This window comes from Coturnix japonica, chromosome 17, assembly GCF_001577835.2.
Source record: "Coturnix japonica isolate 7356 chromosome 17, Coturnix japonica 2.1, whole genome shotgun sequence".
NCBI classification, from domain to species: domain Eukaryota; kingdom Metazoa; phylum Chordata; class Aves; order Galliformes; family Phasianidae; genus Coturnix; species Coturnix japonica.
Window position 1 is genome coordinate 6,449,725 of NC_029532.1, and position 24,436 is coordinate 6,474,160.

A 24,436-nucleotide genomic window follows, 5' to 3' on the forward strand; every position below is an offset into this window, starting at 1 on the left:
CCAGGGCCCACATCAACCAAATCATCATTCACTGGGGCTTGAGGGTGGATTAAGCTTCAAGACAGGAAGGACACAGAGCAGAAACATCCTGCTGGATGCTATGGAGCAGTTACCTTGTCTCCCTGCTCCTGAGAAATGTCCAGGTGTCTCTGACAACAAACAACAGCTTCATCAAACTGCCCAAGTATTTTTAATGTATTCCCGAGGTTGCCACTTGCCTTGGCTTCTCCAATGCGGTCCCCAATGGTTCTACAAGATGACCCAACAAAGGGAAAGGTATTAAAGAGCTGACAGACATTTATTCATCAACTGTTGGAGGCAAAATTCAAGTTACAGAGAGCAAAGTTGTAGCAAACACTGCATGGTATGGACACCACATCCAGGTATCCCCAGCTTCTCTTGACACTCTTGTTCACTGTTTTGCTTTCTCGGTTGGAGACTTCTAATGGCTTCAGGTGTGCTTCCCATGAATGGGGAGGGAAGAATCAGACACTGCCATGTTCTTGCTCCAGCCACTCTCCTCCATATCCCTTCCTCTGCCTCCTGTGTTCTTTATATGATGGTGAATTCCACACCTCAGAGCTACCTTGGACGCTCATTTCTAGGGTAGGTTCCCTCATCCTGTTGGGCTCCGATGCCACAGAACTTTCCTTTGCTCAAATTCTGCTTAGGATGAAGAACAGCCAACACACTTACCTGGCCAGTGTGAGGTCATGCTTATGGTACTCCAGGGCCTTGGAGTACTCCTTTAGGTAGAAATAGGCATTGCCCAGCTGACTGTAGATGGCACTGAGAGTCTTCAGGTCCTCTGTCCCCACCTGCACTGCTGCTTCAAAGAAGGCTGCCCCAGCTTTGAAGTCCCCTGCCTTACACAGACGTTCTCCTTCCAGAGCCAGCTCCAGGCAGGATGCCTCCATTCTGTCAAAAGCAAGATGCCCACCTTTAGACCCAGTGTGCCCATGCCACCATGCAGTGGTTAAAAAGGCAGCTCAACATACATCTAATTACTCACTGCATCAGGAAAAACTCCTGCATGTGAGACAGAAGCACCCAGAGCTACAGGCTGCACCTGTGAGCGGCCACAAGCAGCCCTTGGGTTCGTGGTTGGAAGCAGGACAAGGAACTCGTGCCTCCCAGTGCCCACATTGCGTGCTGGCATCCTGAGCATAGCATGGCATCTGCTCTTCTTCCAGAGGGTGCATAGCACAGAAGTCTCACACTTGGGCTGCTCATGCGTATGCAGCTTTCCCAGGGGAACAGTAAGGGCAGCCAAAGCCCAACACCTCCTCATTGGATACCAGCACAATCCTGGGCTGCACACAGCTCCCTGGCTGAGCAACTGGGCTGCTTTCCATTAGCTCTGCCTGTCACTTTTTCCACAAGCACTCTGCACATCAGCCTGCAGGCAAGCTGCTCTCCCTCCTGTTTCTCAACACCTTTGGCAGCAGTGCACACTGGGCTGTGAGCACAGAGGAGCAAGGCTGCTGCCACTGGAACGCCCTGCTCCCCACTGAGTCCTACATCACAGCCACCCCCAGGAGCTCAGAGCAGCCTTGAACCCACCAGGACAGGGCACAAGTATGAGAGCTTGTGTTTGGAAAGTCAGCCCCTCCAAGACAAGGGGGTGGATGCAATGTGTTCCTGTGTCTCTGCTCAGAGCCTTCTCTTCACTCCTTTTGGCTTTTTTTCCCCCTTTCTGCTTCATGTATTTTAGACACTCAGAGCCACATGGGTCAAAGGCAGATGTCTGCTCTGAAAAATCACAGCTCACTCATCCCGAGTCAGAAGAGCAACAGTCAGACAGAAGATGATAAACACCCAAAGGAGACTTCTATTCTATTCTCAGCAAAACAGCACTGCAGGGAGTTCAGTCATGCTACACAGATTGAGAACAACATGCGTGGTACAGCTGCAGCCCCACTGCTGCCTCCTATACAGGCACACATTGAGCCCTGGGAGATGCCTCCCCCAAAATAACACTCACAACACATCCAGGGCCAGCCCTGCAACCTCTCCCATCTCACTGCTCTTTGGTCCCCAAAGCCACCAAATAACAGCAGGGAGAAAGAAGCTGTTTCACAACCCCTGAGAGTTCCCACCTCAACCAACACAGCTCCTCCACAGCCTGCACCCAAGGGGCTCTTTTACTTGTGCAAGAAGGCTGCTTGTAGTGCCAGCGCAGCATTGCTCCATGCCTGAAGCCCTGTTTGATACAGGAAAAAGGAAAATGTTTGACTGCTGGTACTAAAAATGTTTAACTCCTCTCCACAGTACATTGAGCCAAGCCACAAGAAAATTAGTAAGAATGAGCTTCTGCTGCAGAGTGTTGAGTTCAAGGGGCCCATTGCAGGATCGTGGCGAGCTGTGTGGTTTGCAGATCACTAGAGCAGGCGATGTCAGGAACTGACAGACATCTGCCAACGGTCCCCAAGAAGTTTTGGGGCTGGAGAAAGAAAATGAACACCTAAATGAGCAAAAAAATTCAGGGAACTTAGAGAAGAAACTTGAAAGGACTCAAAATGTGGGGAAATGGAGCCACTGTCACAGGAACTGAGGTTGGGAGGCTGCAGACAGAAGCAGACTCTGAATAATTTTGTTTCACATTTCAACAGTCAAAGCTCATCCCAATAACCAGGCTCTCTTCAGCAGCTTGAGTTCACCCAACATAGAGTCTAAAAACCAAACTGGAGAACAGCTTGCCTAATTCATGGCGTTGCATCCATGGACCAAGCACAGCTGCTGTGTGATCTGAACAATGATTGTTCCCCACCCTACAACAACAGAGCCCAGATGAGCACTCCAAGAGCAGCATCCTGTTAAGCTTCCATTTACAGGTGGAAGCACTGGCAGGAGCACACAGAATGCTTCAGCCCTGCCCTGACACACACACACCTGTGCACACTCACACTCACCAGGAGCTTCCCCTGGTTCTCAGGCACACTGCAGTGACACAGCCCTCCAGTGCAAGCAGCCTAATGGAAATCTGTTTGCCCTTGAACAGGCTGCTCAGCAGCGTATCTGCCTTATCTAATTAGCATCACTGCTTGGTTCGGGACCTCAGCACATCAGGGAGGGATGGGAGGCTGTTCCATGCTCAGCCAAGCCTCTGCTGCCATGTGAAGGGACAGGAGCTGAAGACAGCAATGCTAAACAGAAATACAACCCAATCCTGCCCTTCCCACAGCCAGGGCTAATTCCAGGAAGCAACTTGGTGTGTAATTCAGTCACCGCAGGCTTTAAAAGCACTCAGACACACAACATAAAGGGCACAGGGAACAACTAAATGTTCAGCAACAAACAGCTTCACACATCCAACCACTATATGCCCCACTATATGCAGCTTCCATTGGCCAAAGCTGAACTGTAAGAAACAACAACGGCAATTTCAGTAGAAGAGGGACATCTGCCATTCAAGTGAGCCAATCTGAACCAGCCTCAAATAAACTGAGACAAGCGGGAGCCCCATTTCCTCCCACAAAGCCCCCAAACCCTTTCCTACCTCTTCTTCTGCAGCTTACGCATTTTCTGGACATAAACCCAGAGCTCCAAACCCACGGGCAGGAGGAGGGAACAGGGCTGAGGGCCTCCAGGCACCGTCCTGCAGACGACTCTCACTGCAGATCTCACCAGGGGAAGCTGAGGTTTGGAAGATGCTGATGGCATCTTCACATTCACACGACACACGCCTCACTTCAGTTCTCACACTATCCACTTGGGCAGTGTTACCAGCAAGCTGCTGGAGTCCAGAGCTTCACTTATGCTTCACTTCTTCCCACTCCTGTATGCTGTCCTCAACGGGAGGGGAAAAAGAGTGCTGCTTTTGCTATGGAAGACCTAGAGAAAGTAATGTCCTCTTCCCTCTAAGAGGAAGAACATCCTTTGTCATCTGCTGGTTTCATGTATAAGAGAGATGAGTCCACAGCTAAAATCCAGAAACAAAAGAATCCTGGCTTATTCACATGTTCAGCACTGCCAAAAGAAGGAGGACTCTGGATGAGCCCAAGAGATTATCAGCTCCAAGGCAAGCACCCATCTCCTTTTGGAATTGGTTTCTTCCCACAGCACTTTGCCTCTGTTCTGCATCAGCTCCTCCTGCCCATGTCACTGCTGCAGCCAGAGCTCCTGGTGCTGCACCATCTCTGCTTGTCAGGAGACGAGCTCAGAGCTGCTCCAGAACAGGGACATCTCTGAGCAGAATCACACAGCAGCTCAACAGACTCTGAAGATGCCTCGTCCGTCAGCTCCAGAAATGGTCTGAGCAGCTCCCAGATGCTGAGACCCAGCAGAAGGCAGATCCCATACACCACACACCAGTCCAGTTGGTTGGGCTCCTAAACATCCCCGTACGAGAAGGCACAGCCCTCTATCCCCTCACCCTGTGCTGACACCCAGGCAGAGTGCCTGGGCCTGTACCACCTCAGCAAGCACCTACTGCTCGTCCTTAATTCCAGAAAAGAAGATTCACTCCTTCCTGAGCCAGCAAATTGCTGCTGAGAAGCTGAAGGCGCTGGGCTGGGCCATATGGTGTGGTTCAGAGGTGACTCTGCAGAACACGAGCTGATTTTCTTCCTTCCACAGCTAAGACGTCAAGGCTTGTAAATGCAGTTCCAGTGCATGCAAACTCTTTACTAATAGCACAGTATGGGGGAGAAAAACAGAAGGACAATGAATCCCAAAAGAGTAGCCTTGCCCCTGCACTAAATGCAAACCACATGCAGAGATCTATACCTTCTTCCAGACAGGCAGCACTCCCTGGTGACAGAACACATCCCAGTCCATGGGCATTCAGGAGTGCCTGGTAGCCTTCCCAGCTCACAGCAAGAGCACAAGCTCTTTGATTTTCCCTGAATGCATGGAGCTGACTGAACATGTCAAATCCAGACAGGTCAGGATAGAGTTTTAAAGCCCCTGACTGTAATGTAGGAATCAGAACAGTGCTGTGTGCACTGGGGAGGGTCTCAGCAACAGCACCAAGCAGGTCTTATAGCTGCACTGCTTGTGGGCTGTGCACACAGCCACAGGGCTGCAGCCAGGGCAAGTGGGGGCACTTGGCTCCTTATGCAAAAGACATCTAACGTGGGGCAACGCAGGCATCTAAGAAACAACTACAAAATGACTGCACTTATCAAAGGCCACAGGAGGCCAAGCAGTTTGGCCACAGATGAGTTTTGCCATCTGCACTGTATTCTGTTGGGGGACACAAATGGCAGAGCACTGCACACTGCTCAGCCCCATCACTGTAACAGCTGTGCATTGCTATGACAGGACCGGGCAACATAGCTGGCACACACAGCAGGCAGAAGGGCCCCCTCCCTCTGCCTTAACTTCTTCTCAGGAGGATAGCTGTGATCTGAAGGAAGGAAGAGATGAGAAGAACAGGAAGGGCTGATATTGCTGCTAACAACAAGATCTCACAGGGTCATCCATCACTGCCAGACAGCAGCTAATGACAGTACAGAACAGATTGCCTTCTGGCTGCCTGGCAAGATACTGAAAGAATAGAAAGCAAAAGATGTTCCTTTACAAGGCAGAAGGACTCATAGAACAAAACCTTCAGTACAGATGAGGCAGAGAGGGGCCCAGGAATGCACTGACAAGCAAGAAGCAAAGCAGAACAGTATCAGGTGCTACCGGTGCCATTAGCAGCGACCACCTTTGCTGTCAAAACAGCTCTATCTTTAGGATTGCTGTGATGATCCACGTCCCCAGATGGGAGAACATTACTCTTGGGGCTACAGTGCAGTACCCCAACCACCCTCTCTTCCCAAACCTTTGCTTTTCCCTTGCCAAACACTGCATGGATAACTCCTATTTGTTCTCTCCCTGCTCACCCACAGAACAGCACAGGCCCAAGATACCCATGGCAGAAGCAGACAGACTGAGGCACATGAGAATCTATTTTCACTGCAGCCTCAATAAAGGGAATCCAAAGGGGAAAACAACAGGGTGTTCTGGAAGCTGCTGGTGCCATGTGCTGGCTCCATACCTCCTCTTCCACTCACTGATGGTAGCATCCGTGCTCAACAGTACTCATTTCAGTTAATTGCCACCTACCATTAGCTGCAAAGTACTTACAAGGAATTCAATTCCACTGCATATTTGCTAATAAATACCAAATGACAGCAAGGAAGACAGCTGTATTTAGCTGCATTCACCCTCTGATTAGTAGAGCTGAATAAAACCCCATTTCAATTCATAGTGGCTCCAACAAGCCACATCATCAGCAACAATTTGCATCCACCCCCCTCACTGCCTGCTCAGAAGCCCAAGGCTCCCAGTGCTCCCAGCACCTCCCAACCCCAGCAGTGCCCATCCAACATCAAACCCATGAGGATGGGCAGGAAGAAGAGAATGCAAGGTCCAGATCCAAGGCTCAATGCAGTAAAGGGATTTGCAGGTGGTGACCACATGGAATAGCCCAGCACAGCGACTCCTGCAGCAGGAACTGAGTAAAGTGCAATCATTCCATAGCATCTGAGTAGTGAAATCCCTATTGAGCAATAGGCACAAGTTCAGGCTTTGGTACTCTAAAATCACTCGAGCATCAAAAGGATCAAAACGGAACATAATTAACTGGTGGCGCTGGAGATGGCTCAGTTGGGATTGAGGTGCAAATGTGATTTTTCAGTTAATCTTGGTTAATGGTTTCACTGCTACCCAGACTCAATGCACTTAAGGTGTAAAAGCTTCACAGGGACTAAGGGAATTACAGTTCAGGAGGCACCAAGTGGGACATCAATCCATTAAAGAACGTTTTTACTCCCAAACCAAACAGGCCTGTGGAAAGGCACAGACCAAGCAAAGCACCTTGAAAGAGGGACAGTGTAGGAGGGCTCCCTCTCAGGAAGAGCCCAGCTGCAGCAGGATGTGCAATGTGGTCACTGTGTGTATCAGACGAGCTCACTGCTCTCAGCACAACCAGGAAGGCTGGCTGAGCTCTCCACGAGCATGCAGCTCTCTTGCACAGCACTGGTGCCATCACTGAAATTAATCCGTCATGCAGCAAAGAAACAACACTCAGGGGATGGTTTCTCCAGAAGCAGAGAGCTGTTTCCTTCAGTCACTTCCAGAAACCAGAGGGCAAAAGAGGACGCGCATTCTGAATGGCTTTTCATTATAACATTGCTTTGGCAGTAGGGTCAGCGCTTCCTCTCACTAAAATATATGCTGTGATTTAAATCATCATGCTGCTCCTGCTACGAAACAGAGTTCCAATTACAGCATGCATCAAAACCAACTATGTTTACAAGCAGTTGACTCATCAGCAGCAACACAATGAGGACAGCTGACCCGCTTTACTCTGTTCTTCCTGTGCTGCTCAACTTCTTTCACCCACTGACACACAAGGCTGCGTTCACACCAAGTTTGGCACTGGAAATGACTTCTCCTTCCTCTCAGCTGCCAGCTCTCCTGCCCCAGGAAAACCACTGCACAGTGAAGAGATGCTGCCAAGTGCCAGCAAGGATAGGGATCATCACATGGCTAACCCCTGCCTGCCAGCCCCCACCTGCAGCCCACAGCCCCTCACATACAGGCAGCCTCAGCCTGCTTTCACCTGCCCTGCTCCAACAGCTGCCTCTCTCCTGCCTGCAGACCCACGTAAGCTGCCAGCCTGCGAATGGAGCATTGTGGTGCAGGGTAACAGGTAATGATGGCAAAGTTCACAGTGTGCTTTTTCCACTGAATCCTCAGCAAACTACAGCCAACGGGTTCTGTTCCCTTCTGTCTCTCCAGCTCCTTTCAGCCTCTGGCCAAGCACTTTGCACCAGGAAAGGCCTTGGAGGCTGCATTTGGAAGGATCCCAGAGCCACCAGGCTGTGAGCCAGGCTGATGCTGAGCAATCAGAGCTCATCCAGAGACCTCAGGAGCACCAGCACTCCCACAGGAAGGGGTTTAATGTGACCTTAATGGTAGGAACAGCACAGACACAGCCCTCCGCTGCAGAGCCTACCAAAGAGCAATAAGTAGCACAGCAACTGAGCATGGGGCATCCAAATAGGCAGCAACCCCAATGTTGCTGCTCCCCATGGCTGTTTTACCATCACGGGGCACCCTTTGGGTTTCCTAAACACAACATCCACATGTCTGGAAAGGAAGCAGTTCCCCTGAGAGCTCTGATATCCACCAAGGAGTCCCACAGCCCCCACCAGCATCTCTAGACAGCTTCTACAGCCCCTCTGTGCAAATCCAGACTCAGCAGAACCACAGCAAAAGCTCTTTGAGGTTCTTAGTGACATTATGGAAAACCCACATGCACCATCAGCTTAACCTACATGCCCGTAAGGCAAAGCATGGCAGCACTTCCAGCCAGCCAGGCCTCACAGCAGCACAGCTCACACATGGGGTGAGAATTGCACACTGCTTTGCCAACCCAAGCAGAACAGACCCACTGTCTAGCACTGTGCATCAGTGTCTCTTGGCTCTGTGGGATACTCTGCAGCTCCAGCACTCTGCAAGCTGGTGCTCCTCCTTCCAGAGCATCTTCCAACATCACTCTCTGCTGAATCCCCCAGAATTTTTAGCACTTTTGTCCTAGCACAGCTTCACAGATAACACCTGCCTTTGAAACTCTTGGCAGCACTGCAATGAACAGCTGTATGGAACAAGAGACAATTATCTGCTCATGGCCAGACGCTCCACGAGGTTCTGCTCCAGCAAAGCAGTACCAGTGCCAACCTAATAACCCCGTGTTAACAGCGTGTGGGCACATAGTGCTGGGAGTTTGCCTCACAGATCAAAGCACTGCTCATCTTCTCAAGCCAAGGTATAGACCCTGATACTGCTCTTCCATAGCAGGGATCCGTATGAACACATTGTTTCTTGGATATGGCAAGCCCATTAGTAATTTCCCCTAATAATTTCCTCCTTACTAACACAAAACAATGAGCATCACTCACCATGCCCGAAGCAGTGAGATGGGATGCTGCTTTGGGTTCAGCACAGCCAGAACCCCAGACAAGAAGCTGCCAGCAGCTGGAGAATCCAAATTAGAGGAACAGTGTTCTGAAAGGTCAATTACCAGTGATGTTCTTCAGAGAAACAGCTCAGAGAAGGAGCAGCTGATCTACTTACTGCGCTGTTCTGCTGTGCACCCTACAGCCATGCCTGCTGGGTGGGAGGCAGAATCCCATTCCAGTAGGAAACAGAGTCCCCTTCCCAAACCAACCTTCCTAAGGCTGTGCTCCTCATGCCTTTAACGTCCAATTCCATTTTCTCCCTCTCCCATATTTCCTCCCTCTGCTGCTGCATAGTCACAATACATGGCGAGTATTTGTTACCATGCACATAGAATGGAAAAAGCCATAGGTTTAATATTCTACCATTTATTACCTGCCTGATAGAAGAAAACAGCTGAGGAGCCAGAAGGAGGAGACCCCTCCACAGACCTATTTTCTGTTAAGCCTTTTCTTGCAACCTTCCAGGTACTGCAATGGCTCTATGCAGCACTTTGCCTGCTCTGTAGCACTGAGGAACTCACTGCTCCTCTCTCCCTTTATGCTGCTAAAGAGGGGAGATAACACCAGGGTTACACACTTGACCAAAACAAGGGAGCTCATTTTATACCAGCTTCTCAATAACACTCTCAGCAGAATCTGCTTCTGTCTTCTGCAGAGACATCTTCACCTGGCAGAGAGATAAAAACAAGGCACAGCAGCAGGCGGCATGAGGAAATACACCCTAGGAATGCAGGCAGCAGCAATGGGAGGACACAGGTATGACAAGAGCTCCTCACCTCACTGCATCAGGGTCACATGTAGGAACAGCACCAGGTCCGAGCAGCTTCCAGGAGCAGCCACAGCCTCCAGCACACACAGCTTGGCTCGGTTATATTTCCAATTTTAAATTCCAATCCCATTTTGAGCTGTTACTTTCCTCTCCCATGCAGGCAGTGTGTGTATTTGTGCATATTTACATCTCCTGTCGCTGTGCCATGTTCGCCTCAGGCACAGGGAGAGCCGGCAGCCCCTGCAGATGACTCAGTTGTCTGGTGCTGATGCTGCACGCACTCATTGCCCTTCCTAGAGCTTCAGGAGTGCAGCCCCATGCAAGGGCAGGACATCAGGGCTTGGTGCCACAGATGAGGACAACTCCTCACCCAAGAAGAGTGTTATGGAAGGAAGCACACGTTCTGCAGCAGTGCACACAAAAGGGATGGGTGCAGGTGATACAACAGCCGCTGTTTCTCCAGCAAAGCACCAAACCACAGCCTCCAATCACCCACCTCCCTCACACTGCCTTGCCCTGGATCACAGCCCTGATGGAAGCAGTCAGTATGAACACTGGCCAAGGGCTGCAGCCTTAAAATTCTGGGCACGTTACTGTGAGCTCATATGGTTTATTATTTAGATCAGAGCAGGAGCTCAGACACTCAGAGGGACAAGCAGGCCAGGAAATGCCTTGAGGCTCACGCGGCCTCTTACAGTTCCAGGAGATCCACCTGCACTTAATGTGCAAATCCCAATTCCTTTGCCATGAGAAGCCAGCCCAAGGGCTGCCCTAAGCACACAGCTCCTCCCTGAAACCAGGAGCACTGATTAGTCAGGAAAGAGAGAAATACACTCAAAGAGATGTTCATTTGTTTAGTCAATGAGGATTATATTTCTGTCCTCTCACTGCAGAAAACCTGGCCATAAACATGGCGCTTCTGATGGCATCAGTGTTTTTTCAGCAAGATATTGTCTCCAGTGCCATTTGCACAGTACAGCCCCTGCAGATGGCTGCTTTGGAAGGGGCTGATTTCCAATACAGCTGTGATAACTTCACAAGAGCTCAGCAGCAACAGAGTCCTTCCCAATTAAGTTCACTGATCCTGGTGAGGAAGCACTGGAAGGGACAAGTAGGAGCCAGGACACTCCTCAGCTCCCAGCTTTGCCACCTGCATTCTCCTTCACCCCAAAGGATGTGCAAATTCTCACCCTTGCAAACAGCAGCAGAACTTCCTAGCAAGGCTGCAATGGAATACTCATGTTTGCTAAGCACTGCAGAAACCTGGGATGGATGCAGCCCCCTCAGAGCCCACTCACTCCAGTACAGCAGCACAGGACATTGGCCACTACCATAGAACAGATGGCAGTAATTAACAGTCCCAGAGAGATGAACATTAATTGTCATATCCCAGCTCTCATCAGGCACAAATGGATACCCACAGGTAAGGCTGTTCTTTGTGCTCTCCAACATGGATCACAGCAGAGCTGCTGGGCACCAAGCAGGTGCAGCCCTATGGTCAGCATAGCACACACACACACAGCACACACCTGCTCCAGCTGCGAGTCACAGCTTCCCTTTGGGAGCACAGCACCACAGCATCCTGTGTTGGCACAACACTCACAAGCCCCACAGCCAAATCCATCTCACTGCCCTGGGTCTGCTGCAATCCAATCCCACTAAAAGAGAAACCCCTTTGCAGGCTGACCAGGACACACAACACAAGCAAGGCCACAAATGAACAAACCACCCCAGCTCCCCTCGTGGCTCAACAGCAGAATCCTGCATGGCTCAAGGCAGTGTTTGCTCCCACAGGAGCAGCCCCTGTGTGCAGCACTGCACATCTCCCATGGGCACAGCACAGCCGGCGTTTGCTGCAGCTCAGGGAGCAAACTGTGCATCGACTGACAGCACCACGTTCCATCCATACATTTTTAAAAGCAGTTTCCAAGTAAGAACATCTGCTCTCATGTGGAGCTAGGGCTCAATATGAAATGGCTCCTATATGGAGTTTGTTATTAGTATGAACATAGGCTTAAAAACAGGGGAAATACCTATTTCTTAACCTTTCTCCTACAGTATCCAGAGCTGATGCATCAGCCCCAGAGTCCCAGAGGAACACGAGGGGTAGAGAGGAGCAGGAAAGGAGATGAGACCATCAGCTGTCAGACATTCCAGCAGCTCCTGCAGCTGTACAGACCTCCCAGCTCACAGCAGAGGAAACTACTTCTACTTGAGCTCCATCCTTCCCACTCTCAGTAAGAAGGGAGAGGCCTGGGGCTGCACAGCCCATCATCCCTGGGCAAAGTGCTCACACTGGATGAAAACTGGTGTAGAAGACTTTAAGCTACAGATTTCTACCCTGAAAATGATGATCAGATAGCAGCACTGCCTTCCAAGTAGCTCATCCAGGCTTCATGCTACTGCTCCAACACCTGTGGCCTTGCAGAGGAGTCTTATTATTCCCACCTGAATTCATAAAAGCAATTGGGTACCAGGGAGATACTTCAGCACCTCCCCATCCTCAGGCTTCCACAAGGCAGGGAGCAGCCAGGCACACATGGGATGGGGACACGATGCTGCTTTGGGGTTTGGGTACCCACCCTGGGGGCTCAGTGCCTTAAAGCAGCAGCTCTAAGCTCCCACCCCACTCCTGGGGGTGAGCCAAGGCTGCAGTTGCTGCCAGGCCATTACTGCCCTGTCACTCCACCCCAGGACATGCCAGCTAAGTCCAAGGCTACCACTTGCTCATTGAATAGTGCCCTTGAAACTGCACTGTAATGATAATTTTTCACTTCCTTCCCTAGGTGGTTGCACAACATTACTGGGCATTGTTAGAGCAGCTGCAGTGCCTTTCCCTGTCCCCTCACCCACAGCAGCACTGAAAGGGGGTGGGGGATACTTGTCAGGCTGTGTGTTTGTTACACACTGGTTCATTGCACTGGACGACAGGCAGAGCTGGCTCTGGATGCCAGTGTCCTTCCTGCAAGATCAGGCCTGCTTACTTTGCAGGAAGAGAAAAAGATCCCACTTATGCCACTTTGTTGCTAAATCTGCTCTGAAAATCTGCTCTATTGAGTAACATTGAACTAAAAGTATCCGAAAGGAGAGAAAAGCTCAACAAGTGGGAAAGCTTTCCTGCTGACACTATATATATGTATCAATAGCCCAGGACCCAGCAAGCCCCATTTTGTGGCCAGGCCCTGCAGCCCACACAGGAGGCATTTTTGTTTCACTGCTTTGGTTCTTGTCATACAGATGCTGCTTGGAGCTCTGGGAGCTGCTCAGTGGCACATGGCACCAGGGAACAAGGTACAGCCAAGGGGCAGCTCATAGATAGAACCGTTCCTAAAGCAGATCAGCATCAAGAGTTAAATAAGACATCCCTCCACCTGAAGGAACTTGCTGCCAAGGGCTTCTGGCTGCGTAAGACCCGACTTGAAACTTGTTCTTCAGGAAAGCAGAACACGAGTTTAGATGTACACAAAAACAAAACCGAGCCACACCAGAACAAAAAAGACCTTTCTATTCTCTGGTGGCAGAAAGTTGGATCTGCTGGAGAGGGAGGGCAGCAGGGCTGGGAGGCCAGAATACAAGGAGACAAGGCCTGAGATGTGCCTGCATGTGTTCCAGCGATAGCACGAACAGCACGTAGCTGCAGCACAATAACAGCGCTGTTTTATGCAACATCAGGAACAAACCCAACATCTGGGACGTTCCCATTGCTGGCCTTGAGAGAGGGAATGCAAACTGAGCTGTGGGGCCAGCTCCCATCTCCAGGTCTCCCCCAAGACAATGCCTGTCCATATCACAGCAGCACCTAGAGGCCAGAATAAAAGGAAGACCACAATGTGCTGGGCACTGCACAGACAGAAGGCAAATCCCACTCCCAAAACTCACACACGTAGCACCAGAAGGAGCTCCTCTCCCTGAGTCCTGCAAGGTGAGAGGCAGCAGAATCAATGAGATGCCCAAGTCCTGCAAGAACACGCATTAAACACAGGCCTCAACTTCCTGCCCAAGGCTGGGGCAGCAACAACCCCCCCCTGCAGCAGAGAACAAACATTCTGCTCAGCTCCAACTCAGGATGACAGCACCGCTCACAAACAGCAAAGCTGTGAGTTGTTCAGTGTCCCCAAGCAGACATCGACTAAAACCAAAACCACATGCTAAGCTATCACATGGTTTTTTGCTCAGGTCACCCGTTATGGAGCACAGCTATTTTAGAAATGTTATCCTGGTGTTCGGGGGGTTCGTCTTCTGAGACTGGCTGCATAGGCTGACAAAAGAAAACCAGCATTTCTAAGCTGCTATTTCCAACACCAGAGACTGCCTGGGCCTAAGACAGTCATGCAGTGCCTCCAATTGTATCTGAAGACAAAGCCCACAAGTTTTGTATTGCTTTCTTTTCCTTTGAATGAACAGAACACAGCCTTGCTTTCAACACTACAGAAGAATGGATTCCACAAAGTTTCAGCACCCAGAAAACAATGTGAATATTCCATGTGATTCTTTGGACACCTGTGCAAAATGAACAGGAGCCATTCCAAAGCAAAGTCCATTCCACAGGTGGAATTCTTCCCCCTTGATTTGCCTTACAAGCTTAGGCTTAACCCTGCTGTAACCCCCTGCCCTCCACACCTGGAAGCCAACAATCCTTCCATCTCTGAGAACCTTCATCTCCTCCAGAAGGATCCCCAGTGCTTTGAGAGAGCACTCTAATTGCCCACTGCGCATTCAGGTCAGGTACAGCTCTAGTGACATTAATGAGCGAGATGGAGACTGTTTACAACACAATCAAGAGAAGTTGGTAAACACTGCAGAAGCCAACAGTTGTGCTGAAAATTATTGCAAAGCAGGGAAAAGAGCTGACAACGTGCTGGAGTGCTGCATGCAGCCCAAGTGATCTTTCCTCCCCCCTATAGTCCAGATATTGCATTGCCCCTGCTTTTAACTATGAGAGGAGAAATAAAACACGGTGAGGACAAGCAGGGTAAGTGATGCTGCAGGCAGTGCTGGGTGGCCTCCAATTGATTCCCATTCAGACTTCTCGATTTTTGGACCGGATGAAAAGGACAGGAGACACACGGCCTTTATGTGAGCAGCAGACAGCCCAAAACTGTGTGATTCCGGGCAGCACCCGAAGTGCTGGGAGCTGAGTCCCTGTAGCATAACCGAGAGCCTGCAGTGAAACGCCCACCGTGGGCAAGGTCTGAGCATCACTGCCCTTAGAATGCCCATCACTGCACGGCGCTTTGGTGCCACGGGGACACACAGCCCCAACCCCCACCACGCCCCACACCGAGCGACCCCCACACCCCAAAGCGGCTTTTCTCCCTTAAGCCTTCCACTCTGTTCCGTCTGCCTCCTCGAGCATGCAACAGCTTCCCACAGCCGGGGCTCCTTCCCCTCCCTCACCCGGAACACCCACTGCCTCCTTTCCGTCCTCCCCCCGTCTCCTCTCCGGTCCCTGCGGCCGCGGAGCTCCGGGAGCGGTGGGTGGGGGGTTGAGGCTGCCGGGTCCACGCTCCCTTCCCCGAGCCCCGCACCCAGCCCCGCTCACCTCGAATAGAGCCGGCGGGCGGCAGAGCCCGGGCTGTCCCCTCCGGGCGCACCCGCCATGGGCGCCGGCCCCACCGAGCCGCAGCCCGGCACCGGGCACCGGAGTATGGCAGCAGCGGGAAGTGATGCGCCGAGCCAAGAAACTCGCGGGCAGGCCCCTCCTCCGGCTGATGTCAGCCCGCGGCGGGCAGCGGCTCGGCCGCCTCCTCCCCTTCCTCCGGCCCGAGGGATCCACGCTGCTTCTGCCCCGGGAGAGGAGCGGTGGGACCGGGCCGAGCAGCAAACCATCCTCAGCTAATGGGTACAGTGCCCAGAGGTACAGCCAACCCCTCTCGATGGGCAGAGCATCGTTAATGACCACTTAATTCCTTGATGAAGTGCATCTGGGCTTGCTCAGTTTAAGCACTTTTGCTCTGTAAGTGCCCACACCCGGAGGTCGTTAGGCTGAGAGGCAGCACCTGGGGGTGGTTGGGTTGGGCTGAGCTGCACACTGAGGCTACCAGGTAGGACAAGCACAGCAGAGCTGCCTCTTCCCAACGAGCCTTCAGCTGGAGCTGCCCCATGGTGCTGGCAGCAGAAATCTGGGAGCAACAGATGTGTTGGACTCATCTGCTCTGTTTAGCTCTGTCCTGCTGAACACTGGGGCCTTTGCTGGTTACAGTCACCCAGGTGCCCAGAGAAGGATGCAGGTCACCATCAAACAATACATCCACCTCCCTCTGTTTTCTAAGGCCTGCAGTGCTCCCATAAAACTGAGTGAGTGGATTGCTCAGCAGGAGCCAGTTTGTAAACTAGTGCTGCTTATCCAGCAACACCAAATTAAATATCATTATCATTGTGGGCTCCTTAAAGGAGTGCAGCCATGCATTGTGGTTTTGGCTGGCTCCAGCAGCTTATTGTCCGTTCCCAGCAGCCCCACCAACCCTGTGGTCAGAGGCAAGTCAGAGCCACATCCTGCATGTTCCACCCCAGGGACCTGCAGAAAAGCCCCTCTGAGAGCACAGGGACATCCTGCTTGGGGGATAGCACCATCAGTAACACCCTGCTAGCAAACCACAAGAGCTAATTAATTGGGTGCTTAAATCCCAGACAATCCTGGTAAACAAACCTGCGTCTGCCTGAACTTTGGGATGATCTTCACTTTGCAGGTCAAGCAGAGCAGGGAGGACTGCAAGCATCCTGCTGTGTGCTCTGCTCACTCAGGGAGGCACACAGCTGTCCTGATGCACACCATTCCCCTCAGCAAAAAGGAAGAAAGCAGCTGGTACACACCTTGCTAGAGAGGGCACAGGCAAATCTGCAGGCTGGGCTGGGGTTCTGTGCCACACATTGGCCTGTTCTTACCCAGGATGATGGTCTCTCTGAGGACAACACACCTCCTGCTTGTGAGCCAATGCAAATGAACAACCCCGAGACTTTGGTATTTCCATAGGGCTGTTTGTGCCTCCCCACATTCTCCTCTTCCAGCAAAGAATACCAATGCAAAAGATGAAAACCAAAGGCAGCTGCTGTGCAGGAGACAGAGGGTGCTTTGTTGCACGGCCTCAGCACTGCTCAGTCAGTGACTGTGGGCAGATGGAGCAATTGCCCTTGTGAGAAACAGTGCTGGAGAGGGGAGAGAAAGAAAGGAGGGTGGATGCCAGCTTGGGCTTGAGTCAGATGTACGGCATTCTGCAGAGTTCTGAGCAAACACCCACATGTTAATGGCACAGGGATCACTGGGGCAGATTCCACAGCCAGGGTCGGGATGGAGGTCAGACTGAGATGAGCATAATGGTCCCCTTTGGCCTCAGCATTCATGGGTTCGGATGGATAATTCATCATCTGAACATCCATTTCTTTCTCTCCGGGTCACTATAGGTTTGAATTCATTTGATGAAACAATTCAATCACTTTGCTGTGGGTTGGGTTTGGTTAACCCAATGTGGCCATGCCAAGAAGCTTCTTGGGCCTAAGCCACAACATTGATTACCTGCATGCAGATAGAAGGAAACCCCAATGCTTTAAAAATGCCAATAATTCATCTGGTGAATGGTGTCCACATGGGTGTGTTGGGAATGACACGTGTGACCTATGAGAAAAGGATGGAAGAAATGGATTTGTTCAGTTTGGATGAGATGGAGAGGAAGCAGAGTGACAACGTTTAAATATAAACCAGAGCTTCTGCAAAGAGCAGCAAAAAAAGGAGGGATAGATCATGGGGAAGATCATTGATATCCAAAGCTATACCAGTACTGAGGAGCTCTGACTTCTGTTCTGCTGCTCGGCAGGGACAGCCATGCCACAGACAGCAGAGGGAATGGCAGTGGGATGGTACTGAGCAGGCTGTGCAGAGCATATATGGATCATAAGGAACATCCCCCCGCTGCCTTGATGTCTTCATCACACAGACACGCCGCTCAGCCAGCCTTTCCTCCGAGGCACTCACATCGCCCTTAATTAGCTGGCAGCTTTCCTGCTGCTCAGGAAGCAGCTTGTTGGTGGCCTCTGCTGGGGTTTATGTGTAAGAAGAGCACCGTGATTCAGACTCCCAACACAGACAGACCCAAACTGAAGTCACTGCTGATCTGCTGCAATCTCATCGGCAGCTCTTGTTAGCCACTGCTGTAATTAAATGCCATCACCTCAAAATGTCTTCTTTCTATTTCAGATGGGTACAGTCTGGGAGCACTTTGCCATTACTCAGCTTTTTTTTTCCTTTTTCCAGATATAAGTTTGTCATTTTCTTGGTTCCTTTAAAGGCTGCCTCTAAAGAACAGCAGGCTGTGCCCTCTGTTTCTCACACCCTTTGGGGACGGCTCCTTGTGAAGGAAGCACAGGTGGATCACAGCACATGGGTGTTTTGTGCCTCTTTCCCCATGGCCAGTCCATTAACCCCTAACTCCACTTCAGCAGGCAGTAGTTTTGAAGATGTAGGGTCTCAATGAGAAAAACACTGGAGCAAAGAGACCCAATCATCCCATCAAGAGGATGGACATCAATACTAAAACACTAATGAGCACCTTTAATATCACTGTACCCCCCCAGCCTCCTTCTGTGAGCAGGCTCCTAATGCAAGCAGAAGTGAAGGGAGAGGCGAGAGAGGCAAATGTATAATGAACAGGATTCCATTAAGATCAGCATTCGTGTCTGCAGCACCATGAGGACATGGGGCTGGAAGTTGATGGGTAGTTGGGTTGGGCAGTTCCAGTCCAGCATCACCCCTGCATGAAATGGAAGTAATGGAAACACATCCCCAGCTATACATCTGGGGGAAGAGAAAAGGAAGAATATCTGATCTGGAAAAGAATTATGGTTTTCAAGGGTCTTTGAACTCCTTTCTTCCTCTGAAACTGGTCTTGAGGCAACAGAACCTGAACAACAGCAAGAGGCTTTTCTTGGAGGCACTGTTTCAGAGCTGTATGGCTTGGGCACACAACCCAGGGCTCCTACTATGATCAGCTGGTGGTTACGGTGATGGCAAAGGGATTGTTTTACCAGTTCTGGTTTCCAGTTGTCAACAAGCAAATAGTTTCTCCTTCTGGAATGCTGGGAAGTAATTCCAAATCAGAAGTAATCTTTTGTTCTGCTTGAAAGCCCAGGGGAAAACACAGATTTTCACCTTTGATGGGGGCTTTCTTTCCTTTTTAAACAGTAACAGTTGGCAGTGGCATCAAGTACAAGTGTGTTTGGGTTTGTTTTTAGAACAGATTGTCAATATTTGTGCTTCAGTTGCATTGCTTGGCCAAACTTCCAAACCTTCTCACATAACTGACAGCGCTTCTTTCTGTTTAAGCAGCCAATGAGTGAGAACAAGGAATGGAAGCAGTGGAGGGGGGCGGCTGATGATGCTGTGTCACCAACCACTGCAGCCTCTGAGCAGCATCTCATGGCAGGAAGCACACTGTGCTCAGAACTGAAGCCACAGCCTTAATGCTGCTATTAAAGAAACAATTTCTTGGAGTAATAATTCCCATTTTAGGAATGATAACTGATGCACAGCACACTCTGCACCAGTCATGCTGATCTGCATGCAAATCAAGGAGCACAAGAGAGGATTCAAAGGAAGTTAAACGTGAACTGAAGTATTTTAGAAGGGCAACAGAGATGACCCACATGTGGAATCATGGAGTCACCAGGGTTGGAAAAGACCTCCCCAGCCATCCATCCATCCACTGCCAGTATTTCCCCACTAAACCTCTTAGTCTGATACTGACACCACAGAATCACAGAATCATTGAGGTTGGAAAAGACATCTGAGATCATCTAGTCCAGCCATCCATCTACCACCATTATCTCCCCACCTTACCTGTTAGCCTGATTACTGAGCCACTCATACAGAAACAGGTTGCCCAAGGAGGCTGTGGATGCCCCATCCCTGCAGACATTCAAGGCCAGGCTGGGTGTGGCTCTGGGCAGCCTGGGCTGCTGGTTGGTGACCCTGCACATAGCAGGGAGTTGGATGAGCATTGCGTTCCTTTTCAACCCAGCCCATTCTATGATACAATACAGGACACAACAGGAAGGGCTGTTCATCAGTCCATTGCTCCACAGAACTGCTATCAGGAACCCAGTGCATTCTCTATTAGCTGGTATCCAGAACAAGAGTTCAGATATGCTGCTGTTCAGACACAAGTTTCTGGGTCTGATGCAGCATTCACTGGGTGAAAGCATTTGCTCCATGTCAGGGTTGTAATTAGACAACCTGGCTCTGTCATCTGTAAAGTGACTCCTTTTATTTGACATATCAATTAGTTCTATCAATTGATATCTGATATTTTTCCCAGGCTGGCAGATCTCAGCACTGTGGCTGACGTGCTGCTCATGTTTTTATTGTGACTTGCACTGAAGTATTGATCACACAGTGTGATTAGCAGCTTGCGTGGCCTAAGGGACCAAATGAATATGAATGTCTGTTCCAGTTGCCCTCTGCAGAGTGCAGCCTGGAGGCTGTGCTGGCTGCCAGGAAAGGAGCAGAGCAGTGGTTCTGGGTGAGAGAACAGGGGTGGTAGAAAGCAGTGCAGCCCTTCCCTTACCTGTCCTCAGAAAAGCAATGGGAGCCAAGGGAGTGGTGCTGCTCCTCAGGACATGTGCCCACCTCCTGGCTGCTGCTTTTGGCTTTCACTCAAGAGATGTTAAACAGTGCTGTCATAGAAACACACACATCACATCCAGGAGCTCTTCCAGTCCAAGCTCAATGCAGGACAACACATTTCACCTGCGTGAGGTTGGGTCTCTAGAAACACATCACCCTCTACACAGTGATGGTGCTCCTTGGTCTCATTGGCTCAGCAATACAAATCCATCACTTCCAGGAGTTCAGCATTGGTTCAGTCCCTCAGTGAAGGCAATCAGGGAAGCCCATTACCAACTCTGCTGCATGCTAACAGTGATTCCTTGGGGTCAGCTTCTCTACCTGCACAAAAGGATCTATTACTGTAACACAGCTGCATCAGCAGTGAATTCAGCCTTCAAATATGCCCTGTTTGATTCCCATTGGAGATGAGTATGCAGCTAGTATCTATTTTCCCTTGCACTTATCTCTGCATAGATTAATCTTCTCAACAATAACGCTACATTTTTGCTGATTTACATTATTACCCAAAGAGACAGAAAAAAATATGCCCCAAAACTGATCACAATCACAAAGGATGTTGGGCTAAATGACTGTGCCAGGGCATAGCAGCAATGAAACAGTGGCAATATGTGGGCAACCTGGCAGAGCAGAAGGCAGCAAAAGGCAATCTGCTGTGTCAGCTTATCCCACTGCCTGCTTCCCTGCTGGCAATGTTTTGGATTGGCACTTAGCAGTAAACCAAACATAATCGAAGGGAAACCTGGTGAATTTATGAGCAGAGTCAGTGACCTCAGGGGCTGTAATAAATGGGATATATAAAGCTCTTCTGCTTTTTCAGCTTCTTGTGCTCCACTGTCATGGCATCCCAATGGCAGATCAGCTGTGGTTATACAAGAGGGACACCCTGCAAAAGGGAAACAGGAGCTCTGGTTGGCAGCATCTGCTGTGTGGGCAGCACTCTCACAAAGACACAGGCAGTGACAAATGTGGGACAGGAGGACCCGGATCCCAGCTTTGTATTTTGGTTGGACCGCTGGGGTTTTCAGCATGAAGCTTCTCCCAAAGGAGGTGGCTGAAATCTTGCTGCTCTTGGTGGCTCTTCAGTGCTTTGCTGAAAAGCTGAAGCAGAACAAAGTAACTTTAGAACAAAAAGTGGAGTGCAGCGAAGCACAATTACGGAGCATACAATCTTTGGCATGTGATGTTTAATGCCACAAATCCACCTGGCTGCATAATGAACTGCACACTCAAATCCAGTCACCCAGCGAGTCAGGAGACTCAGAGTGTTATTAGTAGAGATGGTAACAAGGCACATTCCCTACATCTCAGCAGTTCTGTAGCAGCTGGACAGCCCTGCAACCCCAAGTGGCTCCAGGTGAGTTGTGTTTAACCATTGTCCTCAGCTGGGAGCAGGATCAGACAGAGGAGCAGTGTCCAATTCTGAGACAGGGATCTGCAGCGCCTTGCACCAATTGCTCCTCTTCATTGCACAGGGAATGCATGTCTGCTCCCTGCACACCAGGACCAGCCCCTGCCCTGAACCATGAGAATCTCTGCGTCAGCTTCTGTGGGTTTTTCTAACTTCATAATCCTGCCCTGCCACCCACCCTTCTTTTTCCCTTTTAAAGCACACAGAGACAATGATGTGCAGAGAAATGTGCCAATTTACCTGCGGATGGTTGATTTAAATTGCCTGCTCCCAGCCTGGTGGTAGAAATCCTCCCCTGCAGCTGAAGAGCTCCATTTACTATAGTTGGTTTCCACGGCAATCGTGCGCTCTCCCACATTCCGCTGCACAGTGCAGGCAGCCTTCCCATCCTCTGCTTCTGATTCCATTCACATCTCCTATGGATGGGAAGAAAAAATAGTCCATGATACCTATTTCTACCTTAGCACACTTTTCACTGATCACTGTATGATATGTGTGTATTTATATATAATCACATCAAGAGAACACCTGCCCCTTTCCAGACATCATTTGACATGCAACATAAACCCCGGATTTTCTGAAGATACAGTTCTTGGCTGTCAGGTATTATACTTATTATTTCAGGGCATCAGCAGGAAAACACGAGCTTGACATTCCCTTGTGTTTCTGGCTGTAATCACTGCAAAGAAAGGCAGAGTCTCTATTGCAGTGCATTCCTCCCCAGGCTTGGACAGCCCCACAGTAACCTCCCACTGCATCTGGCACTTCACTGCACAGCACTCAGTGTGACCTGAATGCATGGCACAGCCCATGGGAAACGTATCTGCTTATTGCTGACTAGATGGGAAGCAGAACGAGCTGCAAGGATTAGAAGAGATGATTCAGTGATATCAGCAGAAATTCTGCAGCCAGGTTTGGGCTCATCCCCAAATATCTCTGAGCACTGTACGAGTGCTGCTATCCCACAGCATCACCTGCTGAAGAAGCAATGTGTGTCTTATCTCAGGAGCCAGCACAGCATCATCGATGGGGCAGCCCACTTATCTCACTCCTATTTTCCTGCTGGTCTGAGAAATAAGAATCTTCACAAATGACTTCAGTGCACAGTAGTCAGGCCTGAGTTCTTTGCAGTTTCAAATCAGACTCCTATTTATCGAGCATCTTTATCCACGTCCCATTTAAACCCAGCCAGTGTTTTGTCCTGGTCTTCAATGGATGCAGCCCATAGCTGTCAGATTCAGGATAGCGCACAGTTTTTCATCAGCTGCCTCTTCCCACCATATGCTTACTGCAACATTCATGTCACATCAGCTTGCAGTCGAAGCCTACATTTGAGCCGTGATTGTTTGCTAACTGAGAATGTCTGTGAGAAGTGGTTGACAATATGAGCTCTTCAGTCAGGCGCCAGGGAAAAAAAGGTTCCGTTTTCTTTCCTCTTCTCTGGATGAAGTTGTGGGACCTCTGGGGTATCTTTGGTGGACAAAACTGTATCTGTGTGATATGCAGCAGTTTAAACCACAGAGACTTGGGAGGAATTAGGGGTTTTGGTTCATGGAAATGCTCACTTCCTCAATTCTGCTTGGCCTTGTGGGTTATTGGTTTAAATATTTCCTGAACAGTGACAGTGCCTGTCAATGTACCTGTCGAGAGCAGGAGTGAGCTGTGATGGGGGAAATGCAAAGACTGCCACCTGTGGGACAACACCACGCAGGGGGAGTACAGCATCTCCATTACTGGGTTCGTAGTGATGTGAAACGTCCCCATATCCCACCCTGCAAAACCATCTCCTGATCTCTGTAGAAATCCCATCAGGATCACAACAGCCTGCAGTCCCCTGCAGCTGGTGGGTGACAGTCTGAGAACACCTGTAAGAGAAGTTTGGTGTCTGAGGGCTGATTCATCACCAATGCCACATGAGTAAAAACACGGGGTCTAATTCTGCCTCTGTTACATCTGACAGCAGCTGTGCAGTCCTCAGGACAGAGCCATACAAGACTGATTCATTTTGCTCACACAGACCTGGAATACAAACCCAAGAAGTTCTGTTCCTCTCCAGCTGGGCTCCTACTTGGCTCCTGCCCCGGAGTTTCACACTCTGCAGAAGTGGGATTTGGCCCAAGGATATGGAGGTTTCACTTCCTCATCTCACAGCAGATTTGTGGTCTAACACTCCAAGATGTGCAGCACAACACACAGGCAATCTGTCTTCTCCTGGCTCTTGTCAGCTCCAACAGCTTGCTGAGAAGAAGCAGTGCCAGCCCAACCTGAGCAAATTCAGACACAGCACTGCCCAGCACAGTGCCTGTATTGCTGCCCCACACAGGGCCCCCAACCCAAGCAGACTCAGGGCTTTCCCACTTACTGCCAGCTTCCCCTCTTCCCAAACCTCTGCTGAAAGCTGCCCTCCTGCTGCCGATGTTTCACATTGCTGTTCCGTCTGCTCTCCCTGCACACTCAGCACGATGCCTGCCCATGAACTCTGCAATTACGGCTCTTATCGGCACACCCGAGTAGCTGTGGCTCCCTGTTGGACAAGCTCTGCATTCCTAGCACTACAACCTCTAATCAGGCCAAAATGTTGGCTTGGAACAGCTCAAAGTGGGAGCTTTGTGACTCCAGTCTGCAGCTCAGGAATTCCTTGTTTGGTTAGACTTGAAAAGCTGAAATGTCGGTAATATCTGAGC

The 24,436-nt window shown here is 50.2% G+C and overlaps 1 protein-coding gene across 6 annotated transcripts in view; it reads right to left on the bottom strand.

The window, feature by feature from the left end:
* GPSM1 (G protein signaling modulator 1) overlaps positions 1-15,591 on the bottom strand; it is a 49,541-nt gene extending 33,950 nt beyond the window's left edge. For 2 of the 6 annotated variants that reach the window (XM_015878883.2, XM_015878879.2), the window contains exons 1-3: positions 15,269-15,588; positions 697-918; positions 114-249 (exon numbers count right to left, since the gene is read on the bottom strand). In XM_015878883.2, coding sequence (XP_015734369.1) covers positions 114-249; positions 697-918; positions 15,269-15,555 — 645 coding nt within the window. In that variant the 5' untranslated portion in view covers positions 15,556-15,588. Of the gene's footprint in view, positions 1-113; positions 250-696; positions 919-3,499; positions 3,679-15,268 lie in introns of those variants that run through there. The other 4 variants (XM_015878882.2, XM_015878878.2, XM_015878881.2 and 1 more) reach the window with 4 other exon arrangements.
* Between the last annotated feature and the right edge of the window lie 8,845 nt (positions 15,592-24,436).